General features: G+C 39.7%; 1 protein-coding gene across 2 annotated transcripts in view; it reads left to right on the top strand.

Annotated features, from left to right (window-relative positions):
- The window catches only part of TBC1D1 (TBC1 domain family member 1), a 186,881-nt gene that overhangs the window by 116,393 nt on the left and 48,342 nt on the right, over positions 1–22,146 (top strand). For both annotated transcript variants that reach the window (XM_077815752.1, XM_077815751.1), the window contains exons 12-13: positions 13,916–14,101; positions 21,182–21,343. In XM_077815752.1, coding sequence (XP_077671878.1) covers positions 13,916–14,101; positions 21,182–21,343 — 348 coding nt within the window. The remainder of the gene's footprint in view (positions 1–13,915; positions 14,102–21,181; positions 21,344–22,146) is intronic.

Below are 22,146 nucleotides of genomic sequence, written 5' to 3'. Positions count from 1 at the left end.
CTGCCTCTTGCCGTGGTGGAGTTCCAGAGTCAATGGCAGAGTGATCGGGGGTCGATTTATCGCGTCTACACTAGATGCGATAAATTGATCCCAAATAGATTGATCACTACCCGCCGATCCGGCGGGTAGTGTAGATGTGGCCTTAGTAATAAGAGGGCTAATAAGATTTTTATGACAGCTCTGTCAGTTTCAGATTCAAGAATGAGTGATGATCTGTTTTGGGATGGGTATTATAGTGGGGTATAATATAAGAATAAAACCATAATTTCGGAGAATGAGAAATTCAGTATTGCTTAACAGTACTCAGAATTTCAGATGGAACCAAGAGACTACTTTTCCAAAGTAATTATACAGCACTTGGAAATCTGACTCCTCACGTGTAAGAATTACTTCAGTTTTTTTCAAAAAATACAAAAAAAGAAGCATATTAGAAATAAAATCTTTTCATCGGGTTTCCAACTCTGGCAAACTGTAATGGTGCATAAGATGGACTATATTATAGCATTAATATTACAGCATATTGGTCCTAAAAATTACTTCAGCTCTATAGTGTTAGAAAAGTCTTGGGGAATCCTGTTCTTCAAGCTTGCCAGTTTATTTGGTAAGTGGATAAACAAAGCCTATTTCAGTTTTTTCATCTATGCAAAAAACCAAAACATTAGCAACTATTTGTAAAAATACTCATAAATTCATTTAGCAACAGTGCATAATGGCAAATATTGTAAGGATTGTATTTTATTTCTATATTTTTTGCACATAACTCAGAAAATGAATACAATTTGAGTCAGTGAATTATTTACTTGAAACTTTCTTCCACCACTGTTTTAATAGCCCTTGTTTTCCTGCAGAGAGAACTATTATAATTTGTTTCTTGGGTTACAATAGTTAGAAATCCTAGTATAAATATGTAGTAGGAGGTTTTACTATTACCTAACTATAAGAAGTCTTATCTTCTTATGTTTTGTAGCTTTATTTACCACAAAACCTTCCTCAAAGAAAATTTCTTCTCTACCTTAGTCTTACTTAAAATCTGTTTTGGGCTATATCTACGCTTAAAATGCTACAACAGCACATCTGCGCAACTGCAGCACTTCAGTGTAGATGCTACCTACACCGACAGGAGGGATTATCCTATCAGCATAGGTAGTCCACCTCCCCAAGTGATGGTAGCTAGGTCGATGGAAGAATTCTTCCATCCACATAACACTGTCTATATGAGGACCTAGGTCGGCTTAACTAGGCTGGTCAAGGGTATGGATTTTTCACAACTCTGAGCAACATAGTTATGTTGACCTAATTTTCTAGCATAGATCAGGTCTTAGAGTACTGCACACAGCTGGACCCATGGGGAAGAAAATTCTAAGGCCCATTTCATTCTACATTTCCTAATTATGATACTTTATTTAGAGAAGACGAAGTATATGTAACTGTTTTGTTCAGCTGTGAACTCTGAAAAATATTTCAACTCTGCAGAAGGCTAGTAGTCAGAGAGGTTTATTTTCTAGATTCCACTCTTTTATAATAATTAGTTGCTCCAAGGGTGAGTCACACCCTCTGCCGGATGCCTTAAACTTGATGGGTCCTACTCATTAACATACTTTGGAATGTATCTTGTTTTTTGGAGCCCATGTAATGTATTGTCTTTTCAAAGGAGACAGATCTTTTTGAAATAGCTTTAGTCTCAAAACTCAGGGTATGTCTACACTTACATTTTATAGCGCTCCAACTTGCTGGCTCAGGGGTGTGAAAAATCAACCGCCTGAGCGCAGCAAGCCTGAGCACTTTAAAGCGCGAGTGTGGACAGGCTCCGAGCGCTGGGAGCCGTGCTCCCAGCGCTTGGAGCTAATCCCCTTGTGGAGGTGGATTACCAGGAGGTCTCCCAGCGCTCGCGCGTGACCACACTCGCACTTCAAAGCGCTGCCGCGGGAGTGTTCCCGCGGTAGTGCTTTGAAGTTTCCAGTGTAGCCATATCCTCAGAACAGTTAAGCTGAGAGCTGACATTGGAACAAAAGAGTTTAGAGTTTGAAATATTTGAGAGACAAGTTGGGTGAGGTAATATCTTTTATTGGGCCAACTTCTGTTGCTGAGAGAGACAAGCTTTTGAGCTTATAGAGAGCTCTTCTTCAGTTTTCTTCCCTTCAGACACATACTTGTTGATAGCTTACACCCACATTGACCCGCTGGGCAGGATTATGGGTGTAGACTTTGCCACTGGTAATCCACTGGGATCTGATAGCTGGTGTGCCCATTGAAATGCCTGGGTTTTAATTTGTGAAGTTTTAATAACATAAGCAAATTAGGTGATTTTGTAAGCAGAATATGGTATTGCTTTGGCAGAATATAGCAAGTTCTTGGCTAAAAAACAAAACAAACAAAAAAACAAAACAGTTTCCCAGTGCTGATATTTAAACAGCTATCTTAACATATTCAGATTTTCAAAAGCTCCTCATTTAGCCATTCAGTTGTCTCCCTCCCCACCTCTTTAGAGCAGTGTATGAGACTAAAGGAATTTGTTACTTAATGTGGCTCCAGTTTTTGACTCTCCTGGAAGCAAAAGGACTCTGACTATTTTAGCTATATGTGCTTTATAGCATCTGTTGAAGACTTAAACTCCAGACGTATGTAAAATAATGCAAAATGCTGTACTTGTACATCTATGGTTACAGCAGTAGGTACAGTTTCTTTTTGATTTTGTATTACAATATTAGGTGAATAGCATGTTGTGATCATGTATGAAAGAAACTGTTGAAATACAAAAAAAAATAATTATTTTAAAGTGGGAGAAGTGCAGCAAGAGAAAGTATGAATATTCTAGTGTACAAAAGAGAAAACTCCTTGGAGTTGTCCTTTCCGAGTTCAGACCAAGGCATGCCTTGCTTAGTTTATAAACTCTGAAAAGGTCACATGTCCATGGGGATATTGCTATAAGATAGCAATTGTTTTTTTCTGGTTTTGTATTCATGGACACCCCAGAGGGCAAGTTTTAATAGAAGCAGAAATCAAACCCAGCTCTTCCACATATCTCTGTACAACATTATCCTTAGGCCTCCAGGCAAAATGTCAAATTATAGAGCCATATAACAAACAATTCTGTCGTCTGTAACAGGCTTACCAATGTAACATTTAACACTCTAAGTTAAATTTAAACGTCCTCCCCTTAATTTTCTTTAAAACAAATAACAACAAAACCCTCTTTTCTATCTAAAATGTTGTGGTCTCTAACTGGATACAAATCTTATTCTGGATATTTGAGGTTAATTGAACTATGTGCCTCTGAGGGAATATTTTTTTAAAATAGGCTTTTTGGTAAAGTCATATTTAAAAAATGAGATTGTGTGACCAAGAAACTACTGGTGAATACAACAAAACCGTTCATATTGATAACTGGAATTGGGAACTCATTTTATTTTTTGAAAAAAGGTTGAAGGCAAAATTTTAGTTACTTGTTATGAAAGTATGAATCTCTGTGAGGTCCCAGCGACGTTCTCTATTTTTCAAAAAGAAAAGGAGTACTTGTGGCACCTTAGAGACTAACCAATTTATTTGAGCATAAGCTTTCGTGAGCTACAGCTCACTTCATCGGATGCGTACTGTGGAAACTGCTTCTTTTGAAGCTTATAAAGTCCAGTGGCATAGGTTGCAAATTCAGTTACTCTAACAGACAAATATTGTTTGACTTCATTTGGCAATACTGTACTGTAGTGCCTCTTTTGTGATATTTTGTGGCCTATTATTTTGTCTCTCTCATCTTTGTGCATGAGTTTGTTTAGTCTTCTCAGGGCAGGAGCTTGTTAATGCATATAATGAATTAATTCCACCCACATGCAGCTCAAGGGATTGGTCTGGATATAGGAGGTGGAGCTGCTGCACAGAGTCCATTCCAGCCTATAGGCAGACAACTGTGCAGGGGATGTAGTCTATCAGATAAGAATAAACACTGATATTTGGCCTGCTCCTAGCATGTCCTTTCACAGACAGTAGGATATGTGACCAGCACAGAAATCCTTTCCAGGACAAGTATGAAGTGCACCAGTACTTTTGCACTTCAGTGCCATTTCTAGCTCACACCTGTGCAGGGCAATTAGTAATGAAGAGGGCCTTCTGCTGGCCCACCACACCACATGAATCTCTCCGTGTATGCTTAGTTGGAGATCACAGGCTAGTGATGTGTATGCTGTAGAAGTATGATTATGAGAGCTAGTGGGGAAAAAAAGTCAAAACTTTTTTCAATGAAAAATTAATCTGTTTTGGGCAACTTAGAAATTCTCATGAAAATGTCCACCTTTGTTGAAAAACTGAAAATTTTCATGGAAATTTTCTATGGAAATAAGAGAAATTCCATGGAAAATGTAGACAAAAATATTAACCTAAACCACCCTTGTTGCAATTTAAGCACATTGCTTCTTGGCCTATCCTCAGAGGTTAAGGAGAATAATTTTTCTTCCTCCTTGTAACAACTTTTTATGTACTTGAAAACTGTTATCATGTCCCCTCCCAGTCTTCTGTTCTCTGGACTAAACAAACCTAATTTTTTCAATCTTCCCTCATAGGTCATGTTTGCTAGCTCTTTAATCATTTTTGTTTCTCTTCTCTGGACTTTCTCCAATTTGTCCACATCTTTCCTGAAATATGGTGTCCAGAACTGGAGACAATACTCCAGCTGTGGCCTAATCAGTGTGGAGTAGAATGGAAAAATTACTTCTCGTGTCTTGCTTAAAAAACTCTCTTGCTAATACATCCCAGAATGATGTTTGCCTTTTTTGAAGCAGTGTTTGATACATTGCTGATTCATATTTAGCTTGTGATCCATTATGATCCCTAGATCCCTTTCTGCAGTACTCCTTCCTATGCAGGGATTTCCCATTTTTCATATGTGCAACTGATTGTTTTGTCCTAAGTGGAGTACTTTGCATTTAGACTGTTTGAATTTCATCCTATTTTCTTCAGACCATTTCTTGAGTTTGTCCAGATCATTTTGAATTTTAATCCTATCCTCCAAAACACTTGCAATCCCTCCCAGCCTGGTATCGTCCACAAACTTTATAAGTGTACTCTCTATGCCATTATCTAATCATTGATGAAGATACTGAACAAAACCAGACCCAGAACTGATTCCTGCAGGACCCACTCAGTATGCCCTTCCAGCTTGACTGTGAACCACTGATAACTACTCTCTGAGAACCAGTTATGAATCCACCTTATAGTTGTTCCATCTAGATTGTACTTCCTTAGTTTGTTTATGAGAAGGTCATGCAAGACAATATCAAAAGGCTTACTACTGTCAAGATATATCACATCTGCTGCTTCCCCTCTATCTACAAGGCTTGTTACCCTGTCAAAGAAAGCTGTTAGATTGGTTTGACATGATTTGTTCCTGAGAAATCCATGCTGACTGTTACTTATCATCTTATTGTCTTCTAGGTGTTTGCAAATGGATTGGTTAATTATTTGCTTCATTATATTTCCGGGTACTGAAGTTAAGCTGACTGCTCTGTAATTCCCCTGGTTGTCCTTATTTCCCTTTTAACAGGTGGGCACTATGTTTGCCCTTTTCAGGTCCTCTGGAATCTCTCCCGTCTTCCATGACCTTTTAGAGATAATCACTAATGGCTCAGATACCTCCTCAGTCAACTCCTTGAGTATTCTAGGATGTATTTCATCAGGTCCTGCTGATTTGAAGATGTCTAACTTGCCTAAGTAATTTTTAACTTGTTCTTTCCTCTTGCTTCTACTGTATTTGTTGAATGTTTTCTTGTTACCCTTTATGTCTCTAGCTAGTTTAATCTCATTTTGGCCTTTCTAATTTTGTCCCTACATACTTGTGTTATTTGTTATATTGATCCTTTGTAATTTGACTTATTTTCCACTTTTTGTAGGACTCTTTTTTGAGTTTCAGCTCACTGAAGACTTCCTGATTAAGCCAGAGTGTTCTTTTGCCATACTTCATATCTTTCTTATGCAGTGGGATAGTTTGCTTTTGTGCCCTTAAAAAAACTGCCATCTCTCTTGAACTGTTTTCCCCTTAGGCTTGCTTCCCATAGGATCTTATCTACCCTGAGTCTGCTGAAGTCTGCCTTCTTGAAATCCATTATCTTTATTGTGCTGTTTTCCCTCCTACCATTCCTTAATATCATGAACTCTACCATTTCATGATCACTTTAACCCAAGCTGCCTTCCACTTTCAAATTCTCAACCAGTTCCTCCCAATTTGTCAAAATCAAATCTAGAAAAGCCTCTCCCGTAGTAGCTTTCTCCACCTTCTGAACTAAAAAAATGTCTCCACCCAGGAAAGCATTTTATGAATTTAAATTAGAGTTTTATATCTAATTTTCCTAGAGAGGGCTATTTTTCATTCACAGTGCATTAAAGTTATATGGGTTAGATGCAAAGCAGGGTCAACAAAATCCTATAAGGTTGGCAAGTGAACAGGGAAGCGGATTCCTTCAATTCCTACTAATAGTATGCTTAGATATTCAGGTTGTGCCTCAGTGCACTTGCTATCCTTTTATAGGTCTTGAAAGCTGCACATTGTTTAACTTTTTGCACTTGACAGTTGAATTCACTGGAATGTGCACTTCTAATTACTTTCAAATGAATTATTCTGCCTTTTATCTCTCCGTTCTTTGCTTTCCTTCAAAACATTTGCAAGAAAGATTGAAACGTTCAATTTTTTAAAATGGTCCTTTGACTCCTGTTCTGATTCTGGAAGCCATACTGCATGGCCATCATTGACACAGTCGTATGTTCATGAACACTGGTAAGGGCTGAATTGTCAAGTGTCTGTTTTCTTTTTGATACAGCTTCCAAGGGTTACATGCACATTCTGCCCGGTAAACTAAATGAGTGACGCCACTGTGCAAACTCTAAACAAGTCATTTGGGCAGTTAGACATGTTCATTTTGGCTTCTCAGTTTCCTGCCACATTGCAGCATGATCATGGGAGAGAAGGTAAATTAGTGTATTAAACTCTGTCTGAGAAGACTAAGATGTTTGTTTAATGTCTGATAACAATAATAAGAAAAAAAACACAAGAGGAGCTGACAATCGTAAGGGGGAAACTGATACATTCTTAGTGGGATTAGAGGCATGGTTGGTCACCATGATAATTTATCTTACAATTTCCATAATCTCCATATTTTGCGTCCCTCTTTTATAGCCTTAAGTGCCATGGTTTAAGTTTTTCTGTCTGAAGATAACCAGGATCAGTTTTGGCAAAAATGGGCATGACATTTTCTCCGTTCCTGCAGTTTAAAATTATTGGCTGAACTGGAAGCAAAAACTGTCCTGTTGACTAGTTAATATCCCACACTGATGCATGTTGATATGATGAAGTTTTTTATTGGAGAATTCACAAGAGCTAAAATTGTTTAACTAACACATGCAGTGAACTAGAAGATGATCTGTTGTAGGTTTTCCCGTGCTACTGAAGAAGATCAACATGCTCCTGTTTTCACTGAGAGGGGAGGATGTACAGATTAAAAACAGGAAGATTGGAATTCTGATCACATTCTCTGGGTGTATTTACTTCTAACATTATGGAAGAGTTAGAAAGGCTCACGTACGTGTGTTCAATCAGTTTTGCCTGGTGTTTGACAACCTGTGTTCTGGAACCAAGCAACCTCAAACTGCGTTCGCAAATAATATGATGCTTCCTTATCAGAATGTAAGCAGGGGAATAGTCCTGCTCTTATGGGGAACTTTCCTGGCTTCTGCACTACCCCAACGAAAGGATCTGAGTCCTCGCTCCCACTTCCTTTACTCTGCCCTTGAGGACTCCCCTTCCACTCTCCTGTCTGGCAGAGTCCTCGTAAACCCAACAAGGCTGGGCCCAGGATTCCTGGGGGGCTCGACCCCCAACCCTGCTGTGGTCACCTAGGACAGGGGCTAGGGTATCCCCACTCCAGGGTACTCTCTCTGCACTGGGCACTTCTCTGACCCACTGGCCATTACATACAAGTTAAAGCAAATGCAAGTTATTTAATCAACAATTAATTTTAAAAAGAATAAGGAAAAATGGGAAAGGTTAAAGGAAACACATCCACCTGCTCTGTGGCAGGACATCACAAACAGTGTCTCTGGAATGCCAGGGCAGTTCACAGTCTGTTCCTTGTAAGTCCCAGGCCTTCTTCTCAGGCCCTGGCTGTGCTGCAGGGATGCTGTGGGTTGGACACTTGCTCTTGTGGTGGTCACATGCTCTCAGGCTCTAAGTGGTAGGACCCTTCTTCCCAGTGTCGCCCCCGCCCTGTCGGGGTTATGATCCAAGCCTGGCCTGCAGAGCCTCTTGGCTGAGGCGTCTCCCTGTGCTGGGGCCCGCTGCCCAGGGTCCCCCTCGCTCCCCTCAGCTGCTCACCGCACCCAGCTCTGGACTGCTTCAGCCCCAGCTGCACCACTCTGTCTCAGCGCTGCTGCTGCTGTTGCTCTGCCTCCAGCTCCCTGGGTTGCTTTTCTGGCCCCTCTGGCTCTGGTTGCTGCAGCTCTGCTCCCAGGACAGGATCTGCTCTCTCTGGGCTGCTTTTCTGGTCCCTCTGGATCTGGCATAGCTCTGCTCTCCAGCTTAGCTTGAGCCCCACTCTGTCTGACCCAGGCAATTCCAGCTCACACGGAGGACAGGACCTCCCTGGCCTCCTGACTCCCTGATTAGCCTGCTCGCCCTGTCATTCAGGCTGACCTGGAGCATTGGCCTCTCCCCATTGTTCCTGGGGGCTGTCAGTCTCAGGGTCCTGATTCCCTATCGACCCTTCCCCCTTTTTAGTACTGGGAGCTAGCCAACCAAAACACCCCCACTGAATGTTAGTAAGGGGGCAACAGTCCCCTTACAAGAAGACAGATTTCTTCCTGAATAAAATGTTTGATAGAATATCTAACTCTAGAAAAAACGTGTAAACTATTAAGGATATCTATCCTCCCCAAAAGACATGTTTATCTTAATACAAAAACATAAAGAGGAAAATTATCACAGCAGATACACATCGTGTAAAGATTTTGCTAGTTGCACCACTGTTGCTTATTTCATTAAAATTTTGTGACAGTTTGATATGAACTCAAACAATCCGTTATATTTGTGTGTGTGTTTGCATATGTGTAACGCAACCTGAAAGATCTGAAATGCGTTATTAAGAATGTTTTGTGTTTAAGGAGCCCTAAATCAGTTACAGAATATGGGCCTATTTCTATAAATTGATTTTCCTGCTCCAGCTCAGAACTTCCCGTATAAAGCAGAGATATGGTGGCAGGGAAAAACTTGAACTTGAGTCTTGGCACGGAGATGACTTTTTACCCCACCTTTTAAAGTTTTTGCAAGAGATGACACTATAAATCTTTTTTTTCTGTAGCAGACATTTGTATTTTCAAATGAATATTTGTCAACATTTTCTAGTTCCTTTTGGGACTATCAGTAATTGCTACTAAAGTGTCACAGATTTGCCTTTTGCCAAATTTACTTTACCATGAAATTCACTGTATTCTCTTAGAATAGGGAATATTGCACGTACTTTGGTAATTTACATTAAGTGCTGAGAGCAAGAATAAGGATTTAAATTGTGCCCACTGAAGGTGTCTCTAGTTCCAATCCTCTACTTTCTGTTGTTACTACGTACATCTCTGTTTAGATCTTGAACTTCAGGTAACACTCCATAAGCACTGTGTGGTGGAATAGGTGGTGTTTGCACAAGCCCTTTTGTCTCTGACTCTTTGGGAGGAGAGACTGACAGTGATACAGTTTATAAAAGCAGAAGTCAGAAGTTGAACAAGTCAATTATGAGTGAATTTCCAAGTTCAGAGGGAGTGCCTGTGGGCAAGTGAGAGAAGACTGGCTACTTAGAGACTGAGAGGTCAAGGTAGTGGCTTTCCAAACGGAATTTAAAATGCTGAAAACCTTTCTATTTAATTAACTTCTAGAAGGAGAGAATTGCTGTGGCCAGGTCTACACTGCAATTAGACATGCATGTCTGGCCTGTGCCAGATGACTTGGGCTCGGCCCGAGCTCTGGGACACTCCCACCTCACAGGGCCCTAGGGTCCAGGCTCTAACCTGAGCGCAAATGTCTGCAGCGCAATTAAACAGTTCCTTAGCCCGAGCCCCCTGAGCCCAAGTCAGCTGGCACAGGCCAGCTGTGGGTTTTTAATTGCAGTGTAGACATAACCTTTGTGTTTTTAATTTCAAATGTATGTTGCAGTGGTAGCCAATTTTATAAAAAAAAAAAAGTGGCCCTCTGAACTACCATTGAGAATATCTGCTTTCAGGAATGTTCCCTCCCTAGGAGCTAGTTTGAAATAATATGCACAGAGGTACTTGGCCTTGACTGGGTAGAGTAGGGTTTGGGTCCACTTTACTACTTTTAGAGCAGAGCATTTCCTTGCATATGTAGCCACAGAGTCACCTGGCTCTTCCCTTGGGATAGGGTGTGCAGCCATTCTGTTTGGCTGAAGGGAAAAGTCCCATGGAGACGGCCTTATAGTTGGAACTTGGGATAAAGAGATATATATTTTCAGCCACAACTATGCATGGGAAACATGACACATTGGGGGAGAAATGAGTTATTTTTCCTCTAGATACTGTATACATCTAAGGCTAATGAGTCCATCAGTGTAGCAATATAAGATGGCTACACATCAGTGGATGGGTGAAATTAAATCTATATATAGAGAGGATTGACAGATGAAATTAATTACTGATGTTGTTGTAGCAGGAGTTACAAAACAAAACCAAAAAAGCTAAGTACTTATTTTGGTAAGGAACAATATTGTTCAATGTTTCGCCAAAAAGAAAGAATAATTCCTCTTATATTCTCATGATGCTTTTTTTTTTATTCTGTGACCGATTTAAGAGTTCTACTGTAATGAATTTTTTAAGTGGGCTATTTGCATGCTTGACTTACTGCAAAAGGTATATAAGTAAACAATCATAAGTGAAAAATTTGGTGAAAGGGAAAGGTGACGTGACAGAAAAGCTAGAAGCTAGAACAAACACTTCTTGAATGTTGTTCTGTTTGCATTAGTTGTAGGGGTTCATGACTACATTACTGAATATTTACATTGGAAACTAGTATTCATCCCACTGTATTATGAACTGTATTGGTGCTGTGTTTATGCAGTTAAGGTTTGTGTGTTTTCTGTGTCAAACCTAGTTTAGCTATATTTTTATATACTAATTTTGATTATTTTAAAATCTCCGAGACACACCAGCTTTCAATAGCTAGCGTATGCTTCTGTAATTTATTGAAGTGTCCTGTTATAAAGCTTTACTTAGCAGGCCACTGGATAAGTATGTGGTTTTAATGTCTTTATAGTTTTGAGAAATAATGGGTCAGTCTCTGGCCTCTGCTACAGATCCTTTGAGTCACTCCAGTGGTGCAAAAGAGCTGCAAGCTGCCCTAAACTGGCAGCTGGTGAAATTTTGCCTGGCAAAGCCATTTCTCTGCCAGCTCCGCTCCCTCTGGCATAGGGAGTGTGTTGGGTAAGGGAGGTGCTACAGCACTCCTTGGCTGGCATAAGTGCTGCTGTAGGGTGGATACAAGCCAGTATAAATTAGAGAACAGCCCTGAGGTACCCAGATAAAGGTGCTGTAAAGGGGTATAACTTTGGGCCTCCTTTTTCACCACCAGATAGTACTAACTTGAGCAGCATGCAACTAGAGTTGAGGATAAAGCTAATGATTATGCTCAGATTCCTCTCCTTGACCTGGTTTATGTCTTCACTCCACCAACAGATCCCTCATGAAAACATAATTCTTCTATGAGGCCTATGTTATTGTCAGGTTCCTAAGGGACAATTCTGCACATCACCAAAAATCTCTACCTTATCACCCTTAGTTCCCTTCTTGGAGGTCTCAGCCAAGTGGTCAAGGACTGACTGCATGTGCCTGAAGAACAGTTTCAACCCTCAAAGTTGAATTCCTCTAGGTCAGAGTTGAGAGACATGGGCAGGGAGGTACACCGGGCCCTCGCTAGAATGCGGGGCTCGGGATCCGTACGCGGGGACTGCGTTACCATGGATCCGAATTTAAATATTTAAATTTGGGATCCATCGTCACGACCGTGCTATATGCGGATCCGCGCTCTAGTGCTGCGCGCTCTAGCGAGGGTCTATTGTATTAGAGAATCTGGCCCATCTACTGCTTGTGCTATGTCTGTTCTTTGGTAAATTACCGGTAATTTATTTCAGTCTGGAGTATTAGCTGGGAGGAAGAGAAGGAAAGACGAAAATGTACAATGCACAGTCACTCTGTGAAACTCCTTGTCAGAGGATCTTGTGAAGGCCAAGACTAGAACAGGGTTCAAAAAAGAACTTGATAAGTTCATGGAGGATAGGTCCATCAATGGCGTCCCTAGTCTCTGCTTGCCAGAAGCTGGGAATGGATGATAGGGGATGGATCACTTGATGATTACCTGTTCTGTTCATTCCCTTTGGGGCACCTCGCTGTGGCCACTGTTGGAAGACAGGATACTGGGCTAGATGGACCTTTTGGTCTGATTCAGTATGGCTGTTCTTACGTTTTTATGTTACCAAGCCTATTTTTAAAAGGAGAGGGAGGGAGAAGTGTGTTTTGTATCCGTGGTGTCTATGGAATTGATACTGGGCTGTTTATAATCTTTCCTGAATAGAGTCCCATATTTTATTTGCACAAATGTAAAATATGTCAAGTAATAATAAACAAACAGCTAGCATCCTGAACTGTCTGGCCTATTAATTAGCGCATCTGATCTCCTGAAAATTTGTGGTTTATTGATTAGAATTTCTAATAGATAAGTAAGATGAGCTGTGTATAGCTGGAACCCTGCACTTACACAGAGTCAATGGGGCTACATGTGGTCTGCTCGCATAGAGCCGATTGAAGAAACAGGATTATATGGTATAAGTACAGTACTCAAACTGTGAGATAAAATAGTTCTTAACCACTGCAGAATGGTATTCAGCGCTATTTCCAACAGACAGGAAATACTGGGAACAGAAAGATATTATCAGTAATAAAATGCTGGAACTGAAATTTCATAAGGCAGAAATCGGGCCCATATTTCTCCAGTTTTGCTTCCCCTGAAGTCAGTGTCTGAAAACTCCCATTGATACAAATGGCCAATATCAGCACCTGGATTAAACATGTTTAGATTGGATGGTGTTCAAACTGGATGAGAGAGAGACACATGAAGAAAGAATAAAGATGGGTTAAGAGTGTGGAGACTTTAAATTCACATTTGATAACAACCGTGCCTAAACACATGGATTTCCCACCCCTCTGCCTCCCTCCTCCCTCCCCCAAGAGACAGTAACTTCAAGGAGTGGAGAAAAGTCAAAGCTTTAATGACAGATCTCAGTGAAACCTAAGACAGTAATTTTTGTCATCAAGAAAGTGAAAATGGACCTGCCAGGATTTCTTTTTAATTGATCTGAAGTTAAGGAAAGAGAGCCTGAATCTGACTGAGTAGATAGAAGATACAGATATGGGCACAATGCAAGTTTTGCATGTCCAATTAAGCATGAAATTCCAGTTTTAGGTTTCCAATACAAATGCATTGTTTAAATAATTTAGCCCTATCCTGGGAACAAAAGATAGATTTACAAAAGGGCTATGCTAGGCATTCTCTTGACACAAGTGTCCAATATTCTGTACACCTGCGAGTGCAAATATGTCTCTGTGTGCGCTTCAGATATTCAAATACCTACACCAGTACTTCAGTAGTTAAGCACCTACACACACAAATATTAACACTTGCATGTGCAAAATCTATTGGTTCCACTTGCACTTCGATAGGTGTTTAGACTATTGAGACTGCTTATGCGTAGGTTACAGTGCACACAGTTTAGATGCATACATAGTACATTTTTTACATGTGCACAAGTGGCTGCTGGGCCTTTGAAAATGTGCCCTTTTGTTTAACTGTGAAATCTAAATGGGTAATGCTCATTTCTGTCTCTTAAAGATTACTCTGAATTGGGAGATCTTCCACCCAGGTCCCCGTTAGAACCAGTTTGTGAAGATGGCCCCTTTGGGCCAGTGAAAGAAGACAGGAAACGGACAACTCGGGAGCTTCGAGAACTGTGGCAGAAAGCCATTCTTCAACAGATACTGCTCCTCAGAATGGAAAAGGAAAATCAAAAGTTGCAAGGTTAGTAAAAATTTTGAATAGATCCTATTTTGTATTTTGTAAAATTTTGTATTTTGTAAAAAATTTTAATGGTTACTTAAATAGATGAGGTTCTGGCCTTCCTATTAATTTCTTTCCCTATTCTCCATGTCCTCCATTTTACAGAAAGCCCAAGATTAAATTTTATTTGTTGGGTTGGTCACTCCTCTCTGATTTGAGGTGAGATGAGAGGGAGTCCAAAGACCGTTTGGGATTTGGAGGAGGAGAGCCTCTTAGCCCTGTCAAAGACACTAAGGGTGAGCGTGGCCACGATAATCCTCTGAAGACTTCTGAGGGAGGGAGCACCTGGTACCAAGATAATGTGTGAGGAAGGACAGGTTACTCCTGCCCCTCCCCCACACACCCCTGGATAAATCTCTGAGTAAGATGTGTGGAGAGGAAGGGTTGTCTGTCAAGGCGGACAACTGTATAGAAAGAGGCCTAGGGTTGTAGGAACTGCAGTAGTACTGAATGGAATCCTCTTTCAAAGCTGAGCAAAAGCTCTTAGGGGACAGTGAAACCTGGGTGCAGGTTTCTGTGGTACCTTGAAATCTGAATGGATGATTGCCCTTTATGATGTGCACTGTGTTGTATTTCCTTAAGCATCTACTTGTGTTTCTGTACTTGCGTTATCTTTTTTAGAAAGAATCTACTTCATTCCATTATTAGCCCTTCTTGTTTTAAGGATCAGGTTGTTGGTATTAAAATCAGGTTGACTTAATTTGGTGTCTCACTACAAAGTCAGAATATTGAGATCTAGGGTAAAATTTTCAAAAGTGCCTGTGTCCCATTTTCAGTCTTGACTTGGGGGTAGATTTTCAAAAGTACACTTAGCACCTAACTCCCATTGACTTTCAGTGAGAGGTAGGCACCTAAGTGCCATTTGTGCCCTTGAAAAATCAGCCCAAGTGACTTCTAACAATGGGACTTAGGTACCTGAGTCACTTTTAACAATGTTATCCGTTGTCCTGGGTAGCTGTGATGGAGTGGTCATTGGCTGATGGGTTGGAGTTTAATGGGGGGTGGGGTTAAGGAGCTACAAAGCTTGTCCCAGCTTTGAAAGTGTCAAGTCTAGCCTGGAAGCTTAGCTTAGGCAAACTCCTGCTCCAATTTCTGAAGTCAACCTAGGACTGAAGTTAGCTTGGAAGCCTGGCTCAGGCAAAGGCCTGCCGAACCCAAAAGATTTGTTCCATTCTTGAAAGACCTAGCGCAGCCTGGGAGTCTAGTCTTGAAAGATTAGCCCAGCCAGGGAAGGTTGGTTTAGGTAGAGGTCTGAGCTAGTTCTGAAAGATTTTGTGTAGTATGGAAGCTCAACTCAGGCAGAGATTTATAAAACTTCCTATTAGAACTTTAGCTGGTAGCTGTATTATGCAGTTGCTGTGGGAATTTCTGAACATGTGGGAACCTAAGGTTTTTTCAGTTCTTATGGGACTTAACATTAAAAAGTATATTTTTCTCTTTTTTTAAATACTCCGATGGTTTATTTCTTGCCTCTTTCACCTTCAAAGTGAAACCCACATGAAATCCACGGATAACGTGTTAAATCACCGTGTGACACTTATATCTATGAAAATAAGAAAATAAGCTTAGTCAGATGTTGATCAGCACTCTGTCTAGAGAAAATAGACACTGATTACTAAACAACCACAAATACACTAAAGATCGGTATGTCTGAAACTTGTCAATAAATGAAAGAAACAAGTCTTTAAAAGAAACAGGAGCACGTGTATCTTGGAATTGCTTTTTTTTCTTCCTTACAGGCAGATAAATTTCAAGAAGTGCTCTGAGTTGCTGTTATACAAAGGAACCAGCCCGTGACACATGTTTTGAAAAGCATGTGAGAACATGTTTTAGCAGGCTTGCTTTTTTATCAGCCACATATTCAGGGGTTTTCATCTTTGGGAACTAACAGTAAATATTTTAATATGCAATAATGTTTCAATAAGCACAGAATACGTTCATTTTGACTACTACTAAATTAAGCAGTAAAAGTGCTAATATTAAATGTGCAGTATAATATTCACTACTTACCATCTTTATCTCTTGATACATTATTTCACATTTAAATATTTACTGTTGCTGTCCAGGCGTTCTCACTTACTAAGGGTATATCCTACCCTCAATCTTTGCATACCACTACCATTGACTTCCATGGGCATTCTGTACGTTGAACAGCCAGGTAAAATTATGCTTCCAAATGTTCAAGTACCAGATAATACTGTTAATTGCAAAAGACAAACAAAAAGTGACTAACAGTTTACCCATCAGCTCTAATGCAAGCTGCTACTGCGATGCTTATTTTAAAATTATCTTCATGTAGGAAAACCAGGGGCCTTATGTTTTGGTTTTTTTATATGATATTCTTTTTGACTTGAAGAAAATGTGAACAAGTTGGGTCCTCTGTTGAGTGGAGTTGCATTTATTTAGAGATATAGAGTCACTTTCTAAGCTGACACATAATTGGTGCTGTAATTCTTTTAATTCAATGTTCAAGCATAGAGCAATTTGTAGTAAAAAAGATGTTGGAACATTAGGGTATACTTTATGACATGTCCTACCAAGAATGTGTAGATAAATCACACTTCAATAGAAGTGTAACCATAATGCATCTGAACTTGTTTAGCCCGAAAGTGCCTAATTCTCGTTCTACAGAAAGGTCAACATGTATAGTACCCAATTCTAATTTTGCTATAGTAGTTTGGCTCACCTCTAATTACATATTGCATATTTGTTGAACATACCAGTACGGAGAGTCTAAATACTGATCTGAAAGGAGTAGTCCTGGCTAACATAGCAACAGACCATTTTTTTCCCTTCAGTCTGGATAGGTAGGTGCGCAGACCTAGAGGAGAATAAATCACATTATTTGTATGTTATTCTCTGCACAAACCTCCGTTGTCACTAGCACTACTTGCGTTCACTGCAAAAGTCTCATCATTTGAAGGAGGGACATCTCCAGACTGCAGAAATTGAAGAGTGAGGTCACATGAGGTTAGATTCTTTGAAGCCTTGCTTTCAGCAGTACTGAAGGTAAACGATGGCAATGTGAAGAGGAGGAAAGAGAAGAAGAGCAGTTAAGGAGTAAGACTTTTTTTTTTTTAATTTGCAGCCAAGCATTACAAAAACAAAGGTGCACTGCTTTCTTTTAATCTTTAGGGTTTCTTTCTGTATCCTAGTTTCACTCACTCCTCTCGTGGCTTCTCACCAAAAGTCCCCAGGTAGATGTGTCCTTTGTTTTGTGGTTGTAATTCCATTCCTGAGCCAACTTTATATGACCCTGGGCAGGCCCTCTCAGAGGTCCAGAGAGGTCCAGGCCACTTCCAGTTTTTGAGGCCCCCAGCCATAATAAAAAATAAAAAATGACAACACATGAAAACAAAATAAGGCACCAAAAAAGAGTGAGACATAGTTTGAATAATTTTTTATTTAACAAATGCTTTTCTGGTTCAATAGGGATGCTCATAAAAATAAGTTGTGAAACTTATCAAATGCCAAAACATTAATAAGTGTCTAAATTTGAGTCTCCCTTTGAGCTTGAGGCCCAGGCCAAATGGCCCTCCTGGCTCCCCCGCTCTGATTGGCCCTGACCCTAGGCATGAAATATTGGATACCAGTAACAGTTGACTTTAAAGGCAGAGGCGGTACCAAAAGCAGAATTCCAGCACTAAGCCAGCCAGAAAAGGCAGATTAATAAACATGACCCTTGTCATTGTGTTTAAAATGCCTTGTAGAGTGTAAAGTGAAAGTCTGTTTCACTTTATTTAAAAAGTAATAAATGATTATTCCTTTACTCAGAATCAAATCTCTGGTACATTAAAAGAAAATTCTGGATAAAATTTATGTTTGGGTTTTTTAACCATACCTTTGGCACAGCAGGATGGATATGTGGAACAGACATGCCAAACCCACAAAAAAAAACTCAGAAATTTGGCTTGTTTTTGGCTTAGTTGGCTTGTGAGTTGCTTGTTGGCAAGTTTTTGGCTTCTAGCTTGTTGCTTGTTGTAGCTTGTTGCTTCTGTTTTTTGATTGGCTCCCAGCAAGCAGGGGAAAGCAGGGGCAAGGGGGGAAGAGAGACAGGGTGCACAGTGGGCCTATCACAATCCCACACTGCGCGCTGGGGGGATCTACTCACACAGAGTGTTGGGGTTCTTAGGGGTTGGCTTGTTTTGGCCTTGTTTTGAAATGGGTTTAGCTTGATTTTTGGTTTATTGTGAAAGTTGGGGTGCTTATTTACCATGTGAAAGTTGGCAACTGTGATTTGGAAACAGACAAACATGAAAAAAGTGACCTCTTACAAACATTTTAAATAATAATTTCTAGTTAGAATTTCTTTTCCCTCTAGTATTAGAGGGATACAACCACAAATACAAATCAGTGAAACCAGTAAGAATGCATCATCATGTCAAATCCTAAAACAAATCAATCTTAAGGACTTTTGAGTATGGTAACATAGAGGTTCCTTATCAGTAAGTTTAGGGTAACAGACTGAGATTAGAAGCATATAGTAAACTATACCACTAATCCTCATGTTAGTTCTCATCATAATTGCAGTCAGTTACCTTGAAGATTAATGTTAAGCAATTTCATATTTGACATCATCAAAGGTTTGGGCACGTCACTTGGAGCTATCTTTATAAAGATATTTAAGCGCCTAAAGATGCAGTCAGGTACCCAGTGGGATTTACAGATGTACATAAACAGGTTAGGCACCTAACTCAATGGGAGTTAAGTGCCTAACCCGTTTAGGTGTTTTTGTAAGGTGTCTATCAGCATCTTTAGGCACATGCCTTTGTAAATCTAGTCTGTGATGTCCCTGTGACTCGGTTTATCCATCTGGAAAATGGTGGTCATTATAATGATATCCAGTAAGGATGAAGCATTTTAGTTTTTAATTTTGTAAATTCCTACGTCGTTAACTTGGGAGGAGGAAAAACCACATAGTTGAAACAGAAGTGGGAATTCAGTGTTGTGCATTGGATTGCCATGAGTATAACTGTTTAGTTTGCGTAATCTTTCTACACAGTCTGAATTCAGTATTTAGTGCTGCAATCTGTGCTTCTAAGGCCAGATAGCATTCTAGAAGAGTATATCATACTAGTGTGGGATGTGAAACAAAACAGCTGAATTCACTGGTTACTTTTGCTTGCCTAAGCCCCAGTAAACTAAGTCATAAGGTGAACTCGCTTGCCTTGGAAAACACTGCAGTGATTAAAGTCTCTGCTGATGCCTTTAATTTACTTTCCAGGAAACATATTACCTCAAAATGGATTTAGGAACAAAAAAAAATTTAAATAAATTTCAAGGATTTAGGTTATTCAGATTAATGAAATGTCACAAAAGGCCTACAAATTGATTCATTGGGAAACTAAAAGGCCCTGATCCTGCAAAAACTCATAATTTAACTCACACGAGTAATTCCACTGAGTTGTTCACGTGATAAATGCTGGCAGGATTGGGGCCTGAATCATTATATAATTTAAAGGTGAAAATTTTCTAACTATATCCAGTTTACCATTCCTTTCTGACAAATTGAAAAATAGCCCTTGCTTCATGTGACCCACAAAAATCAGTGCTTTAAAAACTTCAGTGGCAGAAGTTGTATAGCAAACTATGCCCAGAGCTGTAATGACACAGTCAATAATGCTGTTACACAAAGTATTTTGGCATGATCAGAGATTCTGTAAATTATTTTTTTTTAAAGTATTGTTAATATTACTATTATATTACTAACTACAGCTCTACCGTAAATGGAAGAGAGGAAAAACCAGCAAAATAAGACTTAAATTTGTATAAACAGCTTTAACAATGGAGAGTTAAACTATTAAAAAGTTACTTTGTCCTTTTAACTTTGTCTCAACACAGTGATAAATAGGAGTGTTGTTTTGGTGAAGCATTATGGTATTAAATCATCAAAGTGACAGTAGTCTTCCGATGTATGGTAATAATATGTCCTCAGAATGACAGTACACTGTAATGCATTACAGTAATGCATCGTCACAGCAACGAGGTATTGTGCATATATCACACAAACATCATTAAAGTGATGGAAACTTTATGACACATAACTTTTTAAACATGGTTTCAACTCAGGAGACCTGCTTGGGATTTAATATGAGTTAATTTTTTTAACACTTTAAATCCTCATTCCTCTTTGGGTATGCCTGCACAGCAATTAAAACCCTGAGGCTGGCCTGTGCCAGCTGACTCGAGCTAAGGGGCTCAGGCTAAGGGACTGTTTAATTGTGATGTAGATATTCAGGCTTCGGTTGTAGCCCAGGCACTAGGATCCTGCTGACACCGCAATTAGCCCGCGCCCCACAAACCAGAGTGGGTGTCTGCAGTGTAGACATATCCTTTATCTCCTCTTGCCTCTCTTGCATTTCTAGGGTCTCCCCAAGCCTTCACATGGTCAAAATAGTGCTTCTGCTCACTTTCTCACATGTGCAAAGGCTGTGACCATATCACCACCATCCTCCAACAAAATCAGCTGACTCCCTGATCCCCCTTTAAAAATTGATATCCCTAAAATTCTCAGTAGACTTGCCACAGACTTTTATTATGGCATGTGCTCAGTGTTGTAACTGTGTTCTACTCCTAATAAACAGCTATACTCCTCGATAATTCTGAGTCAAAAGGGAGGGTAGCTTACAAAGGGGCAGACTACGTTACTTTAATATCTCATGTTCAGTTTTGGTCTTGTTTACACTAAATCCTTTTTGTGAAGAGGAAAAATCAAAATTGTCTTTAACAATCTTGCCTGTTTCATTAACCATCTTCAGTGTCTCTTTCAGCTTTAAAGATTTGACTAGTTGTAAGGCTCTTCATCTGAGCTGCCATGCGGAATGGATTTTAACAGAATGGCTTCCAACAGAACTGCACAACTAGAACAGTTTAAAAAAAAAAGCATCCTGAAATTCTTACGGAGCTTGTCAAAAGTCCTACATCTTCAGTGATGTAGACAGGCATCTGCGTGGACGTTTGCATGATAAGGCCCTCTGTAAGTGAATCTGTTCAATAGTATTGTACAATCTTAACTGGTACACTGTTAATATCATTTCCTAGCTTCTGAAAACGATTTGCTGAACAGGCGTCTGAAACTTGATTATGAAGAAATCACTCCGTGCTTGAAAGATGTAACTTTGGTTTGGGAAAAAATGCTGAGTACGCCAGGAAGGTCAAAGACAAAAACTGATATGGAAACAATACATTCTGCTGTTGGGCAAGGTAAGTATGGCCTATATTTTTGAAATGGTGGAATTCATGTACAACTTAATGTTAGAAGTCACTCTGATTGCTTTTCTCTACCAATATCAGTTCTTTTATCACCTTATTAAGTGGGGTGTTCACAGTGGTCTAAATAAACAATTGACACTGTTCAAATTGATACATTTGAGGCCCGCTGCCCCTTAGCTACACATTTGCCACTCCCATTGATTTTAAACCATAGTTGCAACCATGGAACTGAGGGTAAAGTATGTGACATTCACTTTTAATGAACTTCATCCTAAGGGGAAGAGAGATTTGGACAGCAGAGTTGTAGCAAAGGCCGCTCAATTGTATTAGACGCTGTTATAACTTGAGTTGAAAATAAACACAGATAACCCCTCAAAGATTTATTCATGTAAAGAACAGAGTAAACTCTCTAAACTGTTACCTGGAAATCCTATCCCAGCTCTTACTGCACATTGTCAGAAAGAGGTTCAATACAGTATCTGTACAAGGGAACAAAGTGGTCCCAAGTGAGACAATGATATCTACTATAGCTGAGTTAAATTTGTAATTTCAGTCCTGCAGGAAAGTCCCATGTTAGTTTTCATTCTGCAATTAGATGAAAAGTTGAAATTTCAAAATTTTTCACAGAACAAATTCTGAATAGAATTTTTTTAAATGTCAGAGCTTTTCATTTCAATCTTTTTGATCAAAACATTTTGAGATTCCTAAAATCAAAATGTTTTCTTATGTTGAAAGGACTCAGAAGGCTTCCTTTGAGTCAGATTAGCATTAAATTGCATTTTCCTAGAATATTG

Source organism: Eretmochelys imbricata, chromosome 4 (assembly GCF_965152235.1).
Source record: "Eretmochelys imbricata isolate rEreImb1 chromosome 4, rEreImb1.hap1, whole genome shotgun sequence".
NCBI classification, from domain to species: Eukaryota; Metazoa; Chordata; order Testudines; family Cheloniidae; genus Eretmochelys; species Eretmochelys imbricata.
Note: the sequence above shows the minus strand (reverse complement) of the source record. Positions and strands in the feature narration are given on the sequence as shown.